We start from the raw sequence: 16,499 nt of genomic DNA on the forward strand, positions 1-16,499 counted from the left end.
TTTTTTGCAGAAAGAGTTGAGGTTTTTATTGGTACCAATTTTGGGTACATAGGATTTTTTGATCATTCATTATTACACTTTATGGGGCAAGGTGACCCAAAAATTGGCTGTTTTGGAACAGTTTTCATTTATTTATTTTTACAGCGTTCATCTGAGGAGTTAGGTCATGTGATCGTTTTATAGAGAAGATCGTTACGGACGTGGCAATACCTAATATGTATACTTTTTCTTATTTATTTAAGTTTTACACAATAATAGCATTTCTGAAACCAAAAAAATGATGTTTTAGTGTCTCTATAGTCTGAGAGCCATAGCTTTTTTATTTTTTGGGCGATTGTCTTAAATAGGGTATCATTTTTTGCGGGACGAGGTGACGGTTTGATTGGTACTATTTTGGGGGGTCATAAGCCTTTTTGATCGCTTGCTGTTGCACTTTTTGTGATGTAAGGTGACAAAAATAGCTTTTTTGGCACAGTTTCTTTTATTTTATTTTTATGGTGTTTATCGGACGGGGTCTATCATGTGATATATTTATAGAGGCGGTCGTTACACATATTAGGTGTCAGTGCATCCGTATTTTATTTTATTTTTTCATTTTTTATAGGAAAAGGCAATTTCTTTTTTTTTTATTTACATTTTTATTTATTTATTTATTTTTACTTTTATTATTTTCACTTTTTTATCAGTCCCCTCTTGGATCTTCAAGATCCAGTGGGGCTGATAGTTGTACTATACTTTGCAATGCTCTTGCATTCCAAAGTATAATACTTCCAGATGTCCTGTAGTTGGCAGCACTGGACACCTTTCCATGGCAACAGGACGCTTTTGCAAAGCGTTCGGTTGCCATGGCAACCATCGGGTGCTGCAATCACAGCGCTGCAGCCCCGATAGTTGAGAGAGGGAGCTCCCTCCCTCTGTTAACCTCATGGATGCCGCAACCGCGGCATCTATGGGGTTACAGGAGAGTGTCAGCATAGAGCTGACACTCCCTGCTGATGGCGGCGGCTCAGTAATGGAGCCGCCGCCATCGCACACAGCAGGGGGATCGGGAGGCAGCGCTGGAAAGGGGGGGGGAATCGGGGAGGCTACAAAATGACTGCATGGGGCGGGGAGGTGGCGGACCGCATCACGGCAGCTAGGAGTTGAGCTGCAGGCGGCACAAGGGGGGGCACAGCCACACATCGGGGGCACAGATCGTCATCGGGGGGGGGTGTATTACTCGAGGACACATTACCTGATTTCATGCTCTGATCTGCAGAGTGCAGATAAGAGCATGAAACCGGCATTTTAATACTGCCGCGATCGATTGCCGGCAAGGGGCCACTCTGACAGCATACAGGGCAGGGGCAGAAGCTTTAATCCAGTTGCTTTGCAGCGCTTGGATTAAAGAGCTGCCAGAACGTATATATACGTGGTAGCTGCACGGGGTATGTGCAGCTATCACGTATATATACAGATTGCGGTCGTGAAAGGGTTAATGATGTTACGGTCCACTGCTGCATATCTATGCATTAATATATTCAATTCAGGTTAGATTAATAACTTGATTCCTTTTTCCTTGTTTTCTGCAAACTTTTTCCTTCTTTTCATTCCACTGCTATGCTGCTTTGTCCGCAGAGCCCTCCCTCTATATGCGCTGGTGCCGATTCCATTCATCCCAGAGCACTTTCGGTCTTTGACACGCAGGTCGTGGCCTGTGAGCATGCGCGCCCTGGTGTTTCTGGGTGTTGGAACGCAGGACGCGCTGGTTCGGCGGCGCACATAGATGTGCACCACCCCTGGCCACCATTCAGGTTGCCTCCGGCGAATCATGGCTGCCGTTTGTTTGCAGCACACATGGGACATAAAGAGCTTTTCTCCTATCTCCTCCCTCTCTCCTTTTCTCCCCTGTTCTTCTGGCCACATGTATGGAGGGCTGCTGGATCAACGCCCTCCCTCTTCCCCCCCCCCAACTCCCCCTCCTCCTTTGCCGCTTCAGCACAGATTATGTTTTGAACATTATTAGTGATTGCTCTATGTATATATAAGGACCCATTGTGGCACTCAGAAACAGGCACCCCTGAGGAAGCCAGCAGAGTCTGGCGATACGCGTTGGGCTTGTTTCCTGACCACCACGCATACCTCCACCATGTCATGATAAGTATTTAGCTTTCCACTAATTTCATTGTTGATGGATTACATGCATTATATTTTTCTGTTCATTTGTATGTGTGGGGGTTTGCTTATGGAATTGTGGTGAGTCAGGTAGAGCATGTTACATGATTTATTTACATGGCCCAGATTCATTCATACAATGTTTTTAATTTTCTTTGTTGTGTCTGTTGTCGCCAATAAATTTGATACTTTTATAGATGTGCGGCTTTTATCTCGGTATTCTTTTTCTCTTGAATTCATACAGGGTTTATTACAAGGAAATATTTCCACATCTTACTTGCACTTGTGCGTTGCAGTTATACAGTTCCAAGAAAAATTATGTGAACCCTTTGGAATGATATGGATTTCTGCACAAATTAGTCATAAAATGTGATCGGATCTTCATCTAAGTCACAACAATAGACAATCACAGTCTGCTTAAACTAATAACACACAAAGAATTAGATGTTACCATGTTTTTATTGAACACACCATGTAAACATTCACAGTGCAAGTGGAAAAAGAATGTGAACCCCTGGATTTAATAACTGGTTGAACCTCCTTTGGCAGCAATAACTTCAACCGAACGTTTCCTGTAGTTGCAGATCAGATGTGCACAACAGTCTTGACCATTCCACTTTACAGAACTGTTTCAGTTCAGCAATATTCTTGGGATGTCTGCTGTGAATTGCTTTCTTGAGGTCATGCCACAGCATCTCAATTGGGTTGAGGTCAGGGCTCTGACTGGGCCGCTCCAGAAGGCGTATTTTCTTCTGTTTAAGCCATTCTGTTGTTTATTTACTTCTATGCTTTGGGTCCTTGTCCTGTTGCAACTCCCATCTTCTGTTGAGCTTCAGCTGGTGGAGAGATGGCCTTAAAGGGACACTGACAGGCCGAATAAGCATAATTAGCTGTATATATGTATGCACAGGTCTTCTATTGTGTATTAAAAACATATAAGTCTAACTCCTGTCCACCTTATGAAGACTGTAAAATGATGTTTTATAACCTGATAGAATTGCTCGTCTTTCTGCCCAAGGGGCGGCAATTCAGCTTTACTTCTGCCCAGGCAGCCGCCCCCCAAATGCCGTTTGAAGCGCCGCCCAGCTCATCAATATTCACTTTGCTGGCCAGCTTCTGCGCTGCTCAGAAAAGTGCCTGGCGCAGGCGCAGAATGCAGAGGCTTAAAGGGGTTGTCCCACTTTGCTAATTCATCCTGAGCTGCAGTCACTCTGCTGGATACTTCCTGCTTTTGTGCAGATAAGGCTGGGCGGGCTTAGGCAGCTAGAGTGAATGCCGGCCACGCCTCCTTATGACATCACACTGAGAGCTGAGTCCTACGTGCTCGTTCATGTGAAAAGTATGACTCACCAGTCTGGCTGGCAGCAGGAAGTGTCTGTGAAGCTCATCTCTCCTGCTGTGGACTCATCAATCCGTGGAGCAATGGTCAGTGATTTTATAGACTACCATTTAGATGACCTGAATACTAACTACACATAAAAGTTTTCATATCTATTCCAAAGCCTATCTGTGCAGCAGAAACTGTAATTTACTGCAGCCCAAATGCATGTCTGCTTGTATCCATATGATTAGTTTTTTTTGTCTCCTATAAAAAAAAAAATCACTGAACAGCACAGATGCAGATTTGTTACCATTAGAGCTGTACTACATTAGAGTAATAATGTGCATATTCAACTCAGCCACATATCAGTGTTTTACCCTATCTCTTCACCATTCTTTATATGCCATATATTGATAATCCCCACCTCACCAATCACTAAGAATGTACCAGCGCATACCTAGCTCTGCTACATATGCATTTTATGTCAGTCCTACACCTGTAATATCTCTCCACCATTCTTTATATGCCATATATTGATAATCCCCACCTCACCAATCACTGAGAATGTACCAGCGCATACCTAGCTCTGCTACATATGCATTTTATGTCAGTCCTACACCTGTAATATCTCTCCACCATTCTTTATATGCCATATATTGATAAACCCCACCTCACCAATCACTGAGAATGTACCAGCGCATACCTAGCTCTGCTACATATGCATTTTATGTCAGTCCTACACCTGTAATATCTCTCCACCATTCTTTATATGCCATATATTGATAAACCCCACCTCACCAATCACTGAGAATGTACCAGCGCATACCTAGCTCTGCTACATATGCATTTTATGTCATTCCTACACCTGTAATATCTCTCCACCATTCTTTATATGCTATATATTGATAATCCCCACCTCACCAATCACTAAGAATTGCCCCCAGTGTCCATAAAATACATATAGTTGCCCCCAGTGTCCATAATATACATATATTTGCCCCCAGTGTCTATAAAATACATATATTTGCCCCCAGTGTCCCTAAAATTCAGATAGTTGCCCCCAGTGTCACTAAAAACTCTATATTGTTGCCCCCAGTGTCCCTAGAATTCATAGAGTTGCCGCCTGTGTCCCTAAAATTCAGATAGTTGCCCACAGTGTCACTAAAATCCCTATATTGTTGCCCCCAGTGTCCCTAGAATTCATAGAGTTGCCCCCTGTGTCCCTAAAATTTAGATAGTTGCCCCCAGTGTCACTAAAAACCCTATATTGTTGCCCCCAGTGTCACTAAAAACTCTATATTGTTGCCCCCAGTGTCCCTAGAATTCATAGAGTTGCCCCCTGTGTCCCTAAAATTCAGATAGTTGCCCCAGTGTCACTAAAAACCCTATATTGTTGCCGCCAGTGTCCCTAGAATTCATAGAGTTGCCCCCAGTGTCCCTAGAATTCATAGAGTTGCCCCCTGTGTCCCTAAAATTCAGATAGTTGCCCCCAGTGTCACTAAAAACCCTATATTGTTGCCCACAGTGTCACTAAAAATGCCCCCTTTATTGTCCAATACTCGATATTCGGTGGTGAGTGGGCCACTAGATCTTATACTTACCTTTTATGAAATATCCAGAGCCTCCGATGAACGTCCTCTCGCTCCGCAGACTCGCCCGAACTGTTCGGATGTTCGCGTGTTCGCGCATGCGCTGCGCTATCTCCGACACACAGGATAAACAGCGCATGCGCGAACGTGCGCGTACTCAGAGGAAGGGAGAGGCGGCACGATAATTTGCAGGGCCGTTGTGCGCAGGCGCGGCACAGCGATTCGGCCGGAGGAAAGTGGCCGTATCTCAGGGAGACAGAAATCAACAAAGGTATCGCTTTTCATGATTTTTTGAAGGAAAGGTAGCTTTTGGGTTATAACATGAATAGGAAGATTTGTTGTTTGGGGGTAAATAGATTAGATAAAAGCTATTTTATGAAGTGGGACAACCCCTTTAAGCGGCCTCAAAGAAGCAGAGGGGACGCAGGCGCGATGTGATCCCGGCCAGTGAGGGTGCCGGGCGCATGCGCTAAAGCTCAAATTGAGTCGGATGCCCATAGCTTTGTATTGAGCATGCGCCGGATCTCGGAACTTCGGGGACAGCAGAAGCCGCCCAGCGAAGTGAATATTGATGAGCTAAGTGGCGCTTCAGAACGGCGGTTGGGGGGAGAAGTAAAGCTGAAATGCCGCCCCTTGGGCAGAAAGATGAGCAATTCTATCAGGTTATAAAACATAATTTTACAGTCTTCATAAGGTGGACAGGGGTTAGACTTATATGTTTTTATTACACAATAGAAGACCTGCGCATACATATATACAGCTAATTATGCTTATTCGGCCTGTCAGTGTCCCTTTAAGTTCTCCTGCAAAATGTCTTGATAAACTTGGGAATTCATTTTTCCTTTGATGATAGCAATCCGTCCATGCCCTGACGCAGCAAAGCAGCCCCAAACTATGATGCCCCGACCACCATACTTCACAGTTGGGATGAGTTTTTGATGTTGGTGTGCTGTGCCTCTTTTTCTCCACACACAGTGTTGTGTGTTTCTTCCAAACAACTCAACTTTAGTTTCATCTGTCCACAGAATATTTTGATAGTACTGTTGTGGAACATCCAGGTGCCCTTGTGCAAACTGTAAACGTGCAGCAATGTTTTTTTTTCGACAGCAGTGGCTTCCTGTGGTATCCTCCCATGAAATCTATTCTTGTTTAGTCTTTTACGTATCGTAGATTCGCTAACAGGGATGTTAACACATGCCAGAAACTTTTGTAAGTGACACTCCTAGGGAGAGTAGCAGCAGAGCTGAACTTTCTCCATTTATAGACAAGGCTCTGATGAACAGCAAGGCTTTTGGAGATTTTTTTATAACCCTTTCCAGCTTTATGCAAGTCAACAATTCTTAATCGTAGGTCTTCCGAGAGCTCTTTTGTGCGAGGCATCATTCACATCAGGCAATGCATCTTGTGAAAAGCAAACCCAGAACTGGTGTGTGTGTGTGTGTGTGTTTTTTTTAGGGCAGGGCAGCTGTAACCAACACTTCCAATCTCATCCTTTTGATTGGATTCCAGTTGGCTGACACCTCACTCCAATTAGCTCATGGAGATGTCATTAGTCTAGGGGTTCACATACTTTTTCAATCTGCACTGTGAATGTTTACATTGTGTGTTCAATAAAAACATGGTAACATTTAATTATTTGTGTGTTATTAGTTTAAGCAGACTGTGATTGTCTATTATTGAGACTTAGATGAAGATCAGATCACATTTTATGACCAGTTTGTGCAGAAATCCATATCATTCCAAAGGGTTCACATACTTTTTCTTGCAACTGTATGTTCTAAAGCATTTTTTGGCTAGTATTAGTAAGAAAAAAAGGGCTTATTAGCTGTTGTGTGGTGGAGTGCTAAAATTTCAACCCTTTTTGTTGTGTATTAGTGGCAAAAGTAAAATATATTTGCTGTTCAGCGGTGCAGTTATATGTTCTAAAGCATTTTGTGATGTGTATTAGTGCAAAAAGAAAAAATATATTTGCAGTTCAGCGGTGCAGTTATATGTTCTAAAGCCATTTGTGGCGTCTATTAGTGCAAAAAGAAAACATATATTTGCCATTCAGCAGTGCAGTTATATGTTCTAAAGCCTTTTGTGGCGTGTATTAGTGGAAAAAGAAAAAATATATTTGCCGTTCAGCGGTGCAAGTTATATGTTCTAAAGACTTTTGCTGTGTGTATTAGTGGAAAAAGAAAAAACTATACTTGCAGTTTAGCGGTGCAGTTATATATTCTAAAACCTTTTGTGGCGTGTATTAGTGGAAAAAGAAAAATATATTTGACGTTCAGCTGTGCAGTTATATGTTCTAAAGCCCTTTTTTGTGTGTATTAGTGGGGAAAAAAGGGCTTATTAGTAGAGTTTTGGGAGCCTGGACCTAAACCCGAACATTTCAGTAAAAGTTCGGGTTCAGTGTTCAGCGATTTAATGGTGCGTTTTGAAAGGCTGCAGAGCAGCCAATCAACAAGCTTTTAACTCTGTGCCCTTAGAAGCCATCACATCCATGCCTACTAATGGTATTACTGTAATTGGCCAGTGCAGCATGTGACCCAGCCTCTATATAAGGCTGAGTCACGTAGCGCCACACATCACATCAGCTCATATTAGCGCAAGGAAAGAATGCTGCTGGTGCTGTTAGGGATAGAGTAGGAAAGATTCTCTATTCCGAATTCACAACAGTGCTTGTTGAACTCAGCGATCTCCAAAGATTTTCTTTTGTGGATGCAGTGCACCATTTTTTTACCCAGCCCAATGACAAAGAAAAAATATTCACAGGCTTCAGCGGACATTTTATTTTTGCCAATCCATTAAAATTTTTCCTTTTTCAGCATATTACAGTGTGAAAGAAATGCCAAAGATACTCTAGTTCTATTTTCTTAGTAAAATTACAGCTTTTTTTGACAAAACATTACATTTTGGCATTTATCAGCATATTACAGTGTGACAGAAAGGCGATAGATCAGTTATATTGTCTGAGTAAAATTACAGCTTTTTTTGCCAAAACATTCAAGTTCTGGCATTTATCAGCATATTACAGTGTGAAAGAAAGGCCATACATACTCCAGTTATATTTTCTTAGTAAAATAAAGCATTTTTTTTTTGCCAAAACACTCAAATTTATATTTTTCTGCATATTTCAGTGTGACAGAAAGGTTGTCGATACTCCAGTTATATTTTCTTTAAAACATGTAAGCTTATTTTGCCAAAACACTAAATTGTGGCATTTTTCAGCATATTACAGTGTGACAGAAAGGCTGTCGATACTCCAGTTATATTTTCTTAGTAAAATTACAGCATTTTCTACCAAAACACTCAAATTTGGCATTTATCTGCATATTACAGTGTAACAGAAAGGCGTTAGATACTCCAGTTACATTGTCTGAGTAAAATTACATCTTTTTTTGCCAAAACACTAAATTCTGGCATTTATCAGCATATTACAGTGTGACCGAAAGCCCATAGATGCTCCAGTTCTATTTGACCTGAATGCCAGCATTTCAAAATTACTGTCCTTTGAAATGCTGTCAGTCTGGTGGAGACAGAGAGTTTTAAAAGCCTTATGGCAGTGGCTGTTCCACAGTACGTCGTTCCCAGCCGCCACTACTTTTCCAGTCGTGCCATCCCTTCCCTGCACAACCAGGTGGGGGTCAAAATCAGGTGTGCACTGCGCAATGCCATCTGTTGCAAGGTCCACCTAACTACGGATACGTGGACCTGTAAGCACGGTCAGGGACGTTATATCTCCCTAACAGCACACTGGTTAAATTCAGTGGCGGCTGGGCCTGAGGCGGATAGCAGTTTGGAGCATGTCCTTCCACCATCGAGGATTGTAGGGCGTGTCTCTTTGGCTCCTGTTGCTTCCTCCTCCTACTATGCTTCCTTATCCTCTACTGGCTCCTCATCCGGCCAGCGTAACACCTTCACCACCAACTTCAGCACAGCCAGGGGTAAACGACAGCAGGCAGTTTTAAAACGTATCTGTTTGGGGGACAAACCCCACACCATGCAGGCCTTGAACAACAGACCAATGAGTGGTTGTTGCCAGTAAGCCTCAAGCCCGGCCTGGTGGTGTGCGGTAATGGCCGAAATATCGTTGCAGCTCTGGGACTAGCCAGTTTGACGCACATCCCTTGCCTGGCGCATGTGATGAATTTGGTGGTGCAGAGGTTCCTTAAAAATTACCCCGATATGTCAGAGCTGCTGCATAAAGTGCGGGCCATCTGTGCGCGCTTTCGGCGTTCTCACCCTGCTGCTGCTCGCCTGTCAGCAATGCAGCGTAACTTCGGCATTCCCGCTCACCGCCTCATATGCAACGTGCCTACAATGTGGAACTCCACCTTGCACATGCTGGACAGACTGTGCGAGCAGCAGCAGGCAATAGAGGAGTTTTAGCTGCAGCACGCACAGGTGAGTCGCTCGGCAGAACAGAGACCTGTGTTCCTTATTGCGCAGTTTTGAGTACTCCACCAACATTGCCATTGCCGATAACGCCATTCTCAGCGTTACTATGCCACTTCTATGCCTCCTTGAAAAAACGCTGCTGGCGATGATGGAACAGGATGTAGTACAGGAGGAGGAGGAGGAAGAGGGATAATTTCATAGGGTTTCCGGCCAGTCATTCACAAGTGGCTCCGAGGGTGGGTTCCTGCACCCACAACTGCCAGGTACACAATTGTCCAGCCAGGGCACAGTTCTGGAGGATGACAAGGTGGAGGATGAGTAGGAGGAGATGGAGGAGGAGTTCACAGCAGGGTGGCACCCAGCAGGGTGGCACCCAGACAGCTCATGACCATCACTGGTGCGTGGCTGGGTGGAGATACAGAGGACACAGATGATACACCTTCCACAGAGGACAGCTTTTCGTTGTCTGGGCAGCCTGACACACATGAGCGATTACATGCTGCAGTGTCTCCGCAATGACCGCCAAGTTGCCCACATTCTAACTTGTGCTAATTAGTGGGTGGCCACACTGCTGGATCCCCGTTACAAGGACAATGTACCGTCCTTAATTCCATCACTGAAGCATGATCGTAAGTTGCGCAAGTACAAGCACACGCTGGTAGACACGCTGCTGGTGGCATTCCCAGCTGACAGCAGGGGCACAGTGGAGGCACAAGGTGAAGGCAGAGAAGGAGGAAGAGGTCGCCAACTCAGCTGGGGCACCACCAGCACCTCAGAAGGCAGGGTTAGCATGGCCAAAATGTGGAAAAGCTTTGTCTGCACGCCACAAAAACCAGCACCACCAGCTGATATGGAACATCTTAGAAGGAGGCATAATTTAAGCAACATGGTGGAGCAGTATGTGTGCACATGCCTACACGTACTGAATGACGGGTCTGCCCCTTCAACTTCTGGGTCTCCCAAATTGGGCACATGGCTTGAGCTTGCCCTTTATGCCTTGGAGGTGCTGGCCTGCCCTCCAGCCAGTGTATTGTCTGAACGTGTGTTTAGCACGACTGGAGGGGTTTATCACAGGTTATTTCACTATCCACATTTGTTTGCAGAGCACTTGCCATGCTCTTAACCACATTCTGCTGACATTTGCAGCCCACTAGCCCTTTCCATGACATTTTTAGAGCTCAAAATTTCGGGTCCCCATTGACTTAAATGGGGTTCGGGTTTCGGGGTCAAGTTCATGTCAAGTTCGGCTCCCAAACGCAATTTTTTTTTTGAAGTTCAGCAGAACCCATCGAACCCGAACATCCAGGTGTCAGCTCAACTCTACTTATTAGTCATTGTGTGATGGAGTGCTAAAATTACATCCATTTTTGCCATGTATTAGTGGCAAAAGTAAAATATATTTGCACTTCAGCTGTACAGTTATATGATGTAAAGCCTTTTGTGGCGTGTATTACTGGAAAAAGAAAAATATATTTACCGTTTAGCGGTGCAGTTATATGTTCTAAAACCTTTTGTGGCATGTATTAGTGAAAAAAGAAAAAATATATTTGCCGTTTAGGGGTGCAGTTATATGTTCTAAAGCCCGTTGTTTCATGTGTGGTGAAATGTGAAAATTATAGACTTTTTTGGGGTGTTTTAATTTCCTTTTTATTTAATCTAACAATATGTCAGACAGAGAAGTGCCAGGCCCTGCACAGGGGAGTGGCAGAGGCCTAAATGTTTCTGGCACAGGCAGAGGTTGTAGGAGAGGAGGACATCAGTGACGTGCAGACAATACTCGATGATTATGATGTAGCTTGGGAGCTGGGTGACGAAGGGGCTTCATCATCATCAGGAGAAGAGGGTGGCAGCTTGCCCGTTAGGCAGTGGCGGAGCCAGCAAGTCACTAGCATGGCCAGAAGTCATCAGGGTGGCAGCAGAGGGAGGTTGGAAGCCAAACATGCCCGGGGTAGACCACCTGATTCGCGGGTGCACGGGTTCATGGAGGCACCGGAGGTAGCAGTCAGTCAGTGCATAGTGTAGGGGGTAAAAATCACCTACTCGGTGGTGTGGCAGTTTTTTGTTAAGCCGCCAGAGGTCAACATGGCCATATGTAGAATCTGTGGGCAGAAGGTGAAGCGTGGCCAGGGTGGCAATGTTGGCCCCACGACCCTATGCAATATATGCAGCATCACCATAAGATGGTCTGGGAGAACCGTGGCCTCTATGTGGTGGTCCAGCCTGCCGCAGCAACCGAGGCATCACTCAGTGGCACACACCGGATTTCAGGCAGTCAAGGCTCCTGCTCCTCGTCCTCCTACTTCTCGTTAGTCATTGCGTCAGCAATCGATCACCGAAACAATTTCCAAGAGACAACAGCATGCATAAACTCATCCAATGGCCCAGAAGCTGAATGTGCTTCTGGCCAAGTTGCTGGTGCTGCAGTCCCTCCCTTTCCAAGTGGTGGACTCTGCACCTTTCAGAGAACTGATGGCTTATGCAGAGCCAAGGTGGAGAGTCCCAATCCATCATTTCTTTGCCAAAAAGTCAGTACCAGCCCTTCATACGTATGTAGAACAGAAGGTGGGCCAGTCCTTGAGCTTCTCGTTGGCCTGGACGATTCACGAATGCGATCAAATGTTTGTGAACCGCAAGTTCATGGCGGGTCCCATTCACTTAATGTCAGGTGAACCTGAAAAAACCTTCAGGTCATATTGCAGCCACCAAATTCTTACTAGAAGTGCACAAATCACCGCACAACATGGACAGCGACATACCAGAGGGGGATCAATGGCAAAAATTCCCACAGAAAATATGAATTTTATTCAGGGGCCATTTTTATGCATCTTAAAGGAAAACTGTCAAAAATGTGCCCTGCTGGAGCCTAGAACATTTTAGTTTAGACCACGGGAGTACAGGCCCCAAACATTAGGCATTCACTGGACAGAAAACATCAAGTTATTATGTGGCTGGAGGTATATTAGACGGTCATTGGATATCAATTCCACCCTTTATATGTTGGACCGACTATGCAAACAGAGAAAGGGCATAAACGAGTTCTTAATGATCCAAGCGGACAGGAGTACCCTGTGTAACTTTGATGTCAGCTAGTGTGTGATACCTGCTGTTTGCTCAGGCCCTTTGAGGAGGCCACATTATTTGTCAGTTTCCAGGACTACGGGATGAACAACGTCATTCAACTGCTTCATGTCCTGAAACAGATGCTGGTAAATATGGCTGGTCAGTTGACTGGAGATGTGGCGCCTAGATCTCAAGGCCACATGAGCCCTGTGGGGGCTGAACTAGATGAGAAGGAGGAGGACATTGGAGTACAAGCAATGTGTAGCGAAATGGGTGGCTTTTCTACACAGGTGGATTACAGGATGACAGGCCGAACTGGATGGACAAATGTCTTTTTTCGGCCTTCTGTACTATGTTACTAGGTGAGAGGACAGGAAGAGCAAGAGCAGCCAGAGAAGCTACAGGGCAATGAGGAAGATGAGGCAGAGGATACAGACACACAATGGCAGTATGCAGTGGAGATGGAGGCTGGGAGTCACAGCCGAATTGTCACCATTCGGCAGAAGAATGACTTCTGGCTCTCCACCTTGTTGGACCCTCACTACTGGTCCAAAATGGGGGCCTTGTTTTACACCCACTGAGAGGGAGGACAAACTGAACTACTATAGAGACAATCTATGTGCGTCATCGCCGATCCTCACCCAGGTCTGACCGGGGGGCCCTCTGCGCTCACGTTCCACTGCCATGGCTGCTGGAGGGAGGTGGGGGGGGGCAAGACTGACCTTTGTCAAGATGAATCAGGAGTGGATCAGCCAGGATTTCCACCCACCAATGCCTGATGCATCAGACTAGATCATCCATGGTGCTAAACCAACATTTTGACAAAAGAGACCGTTTTCTTCTGGCTACCTGCCCCAGCTACTATTCTGATGCTGTCATATGCCGGATGCCACACATCTGATGCCAAGTGCTCCTTCTTTCACCCGCCATCTTCAGCGGGTACTGGTATTGCCACCCACCTCCATACTATGTCACCTTACCACTCTGTGGCCTCCTCATGCTGTTGCCAACTCCACACTATGTCACCTTGCCACTCTGTGGTCTCTTTATGCTGCTGCCACCTCTACACTATGACACTTTGCCACTTTGTGGTCTCCTCATGCTGCTGCCACCTCCACACTATGTCACCTTGCCACTCTGTGGTCTCCTCATGCTGCTGCTACCTCCACACTATGTCACCTTGCCACTCTGTGGTCTCCTCATGCTGCTTCCACCTCACCACTATGTCATAAGGCCACAGTGGACTTCTCATGCTGTTACCACCCTCCCCACTTCATGACTATGTTGCCTTTCGGTCTGGCTGACATCATCATTTATTTGACCCTTCTTCTGATCTGTCAGAAGGAAGGAAAAATGAGACGCACAACGGATCCTGTCTGTGTAGCAGCTGTAAGGTTTGTATGGTCCCATCAGAATTGGCCTGTGATTTGGTAGCCAAAGCAGGAGTGTGTACAAAACACAGAAGACATGCAATTATTCCATTGAGGTGTCATCTCTGTTTTGGAGCCACAGTTTTTTGGGGATTAGCAATACTGATGGATTACTGACCAAATACTAACCGAGTAAAGGTGGATGCTCAACAGACAGGATCCGTTTTTTGTGAGTTATTGTTCTGATGGATCAGAGGAAGGGCAAAATAATCAGTGACGTCAACACAAACTTACTGCTGACACCCTCTCCACTCTGTCGAGGAGCTTTACTTGTATAAGTGTTTAATAGAACAGGTTCTGTAGACATCTATGTGGAATCAGTGATGGTGACGATGGTGTAAGAGGAGTGTGTTTCTTCTTGGAGCGAATATCGACCTGTAAGGCTGAGTTCATACTTGAGTTATTTGGTCAGTTTTGGCCCTGTGACTGCCCAAATAAGTGAAGTGTGCAGTGATTCTAAGAGTGATGCCTGTCATCTGCAGGTCATACTGACTCACAGTATACTTTTACTACCACAGCAGACTCCCTATTCGTGTTACTGCAAAGCACAGTGTTCTACACCACTATAAAGGCTCTCTGCCATGAAATAGCTGTTTTTGAATGATTCACCACAAATAAATTTGGATCTAAGCACTTCTTTGATATACAATGTCAGCACTGCTGTGTATGCGCTCAGGAGTCCTCACCATTATGTTACCATAGTACAGCAGTCCAGACTGGGTATTTCTGTGTGGCCTTGAGAGCTTACATCAGGGGGAACGGAGGGGGAGGGTAGAGAGGTGCAGCAGGGGAAACAAATTATGAACTGGGCTTATCTGCAGGACTACTCATGTATTACTTCTGATAAAAGTTCAAAATAAGGGTGACGGATTCCTTTAAAAACAGGTGAAAAATGTTATTTTCAAAAAAAGGGTGAAAAACTCAATATGATATAATCATTGGTATCAAATAACACCTAGTGTTAAGCCACGCCAGTATATACACAGCTCCTCCACTCACAGTATATACATAGCTCCTCCACACTGCATATACACAGCTCCTCCACACAGCATATACACAGCTCTTTCATGCAATATATACTATTTAACACACGGTCAGTCCCATAAACATATTGTACATGGATGAAGGTGGACTCACGTGGAGCTCCTTTCCATTGCTGGTACTTTGCTCCATGGACTCGCATTGGCTGCTGCTGGACTGGCAGAGGCCATTTACATAAGGCCTTTTATACTGCAGCACTGGTGACCAGGACAGCTAGAGCTCTGGAGTCTGCTTGTCCTGTCTGGGAAAAGTCTACTGCATTGGCTGGGTTCTGGTCCTCAGCTGCTAGGCTTGAGTGAGGGACAGGGCCAAGCCCTGCTTCAGGCTCTCATACTGAGACACCAGTATGGAGTCTGGACATGCACATGTATGTCTGTATTCTGCTGTGGTCCCCATGAGTTGGAAACATTTAGGAGCTAAAAACACAGTGTAAATACAATTATTGGTAGGTTTGATATTGGCAGCTCTATTGCACTCACCTGGGTTAACCTGTGATTCCACATAGCCCAAGAATTGCAGAACAAATACTAATATTATTTGTTTTTCAGCTGTCATCTTTTAGTAGATTAGTTCAGAAAACCTGAAAAAATAAAGCAGACATGTTTTTAAAATTGTATTAGTTTTATTGCCAGCCAGGTCGTGCTCAGATAATAGTAGAATGTTAAAGGACTGGGGAGATTCCAAACTTCTGCTTTAAGCCTTAGCCCTCATGCACAAGGCCGTTGTGTGGCCGTTCCACGCATTGAGGACCACAATTGAGGTCCCCTATGCACAGGCAACATCCGTGCAGCGGGCTGGACCTATTAGACTTGAATAGGTCTGTGGTCAGTCCGCACCGCAAAAAAATATGACGTAATTTTTTTTGCGGAGCGGAACAACAGAAAGAAACACCACGGAAGAACTCTGTAGTGTTTCCGGTGTTCTGTTCCGTGACTCTGTTCCACATCCACGGAATTGCGGACCCATTCAAGTGAATCCGTGATGCGGGGTGCACACAGTCGGGGCAGTGTGCATGAGGCCTTAGTCACATGTCAGTGTTTAGTCAGTGATTTTCATCAGTGAATGTGAGCCAAAACCAAACAACAGACATAAGGTATAAGGGAAAGATCTGTACCTATTATTATTATTATTATTATTTATTTAAATGTGCCATCGATTCCATCAAGAGGGGGTTACACATACAGTGGATATAAAAAGTCTACACACCCCTGTTAAAATGTCAGGTTTCTGTGATGTAAAACAATTAGACAAAGATAAATAATTTCAGAAATTTTTCCACCTTTAATGTGACCTATAAACTGTTCCACTCAATTGAAAACCAAACTGAAATCTTTTAGGTAGAGGGAAGAAAAAATATAAAAATAAAATAATATGGTTGCATAAGTTTGCACACCCTTAAACTGATACTTTGTTGAAGCACCTTTTGATTTTATTACAGCACTCAGTCTTTTTGGGTAGGAGTCTATCAGCATGGCACATTTTGACTTGGCAAGATTTGCCCACTCTTCTTTGCAGAAA

At 44.7% G+C, this 16,499-nt stretch overlaps 1 protein-coding gene across 1 annotated transcript in view; it reads right to left on the minus strand.

Annotated features, from left to right (window-relative positions):
- Positions 1-16,499, minus strand: part of DDR2 (discoidin domain receptor tyrosine kinase 2) — a 1,312,077-nt gene that overhangs the window by 1,225,157 nt on the left and 70,421 nt on the right. The window contains exon 2 of the mRNA XM_044301410.1: positions 15,461-15,561. Coding sequence (XP_044157345.1) covers positions 15,461-15,536 — 76 coding nt within the window. The 5' untranslated portion in view covers positions 15,537-15,561. The remainder of the gene's footprint in view (positions 1-15,460; positions 15,562-16,499) is intronic.

Source organism: Bufo gargarizans, chromosome 7 (genome assembly GCF_014858855.1).
Source record: "Bufo gargarizans isolate SCDJY-AF-19 chromosome 7, ASM1485885v1, whole genome shotgun sequence".
NCBI lineage: Eukaryota > Metazoa > Chordata > Amphibia > Anura > Bufonidae > Bufo > Bufo gargarizans.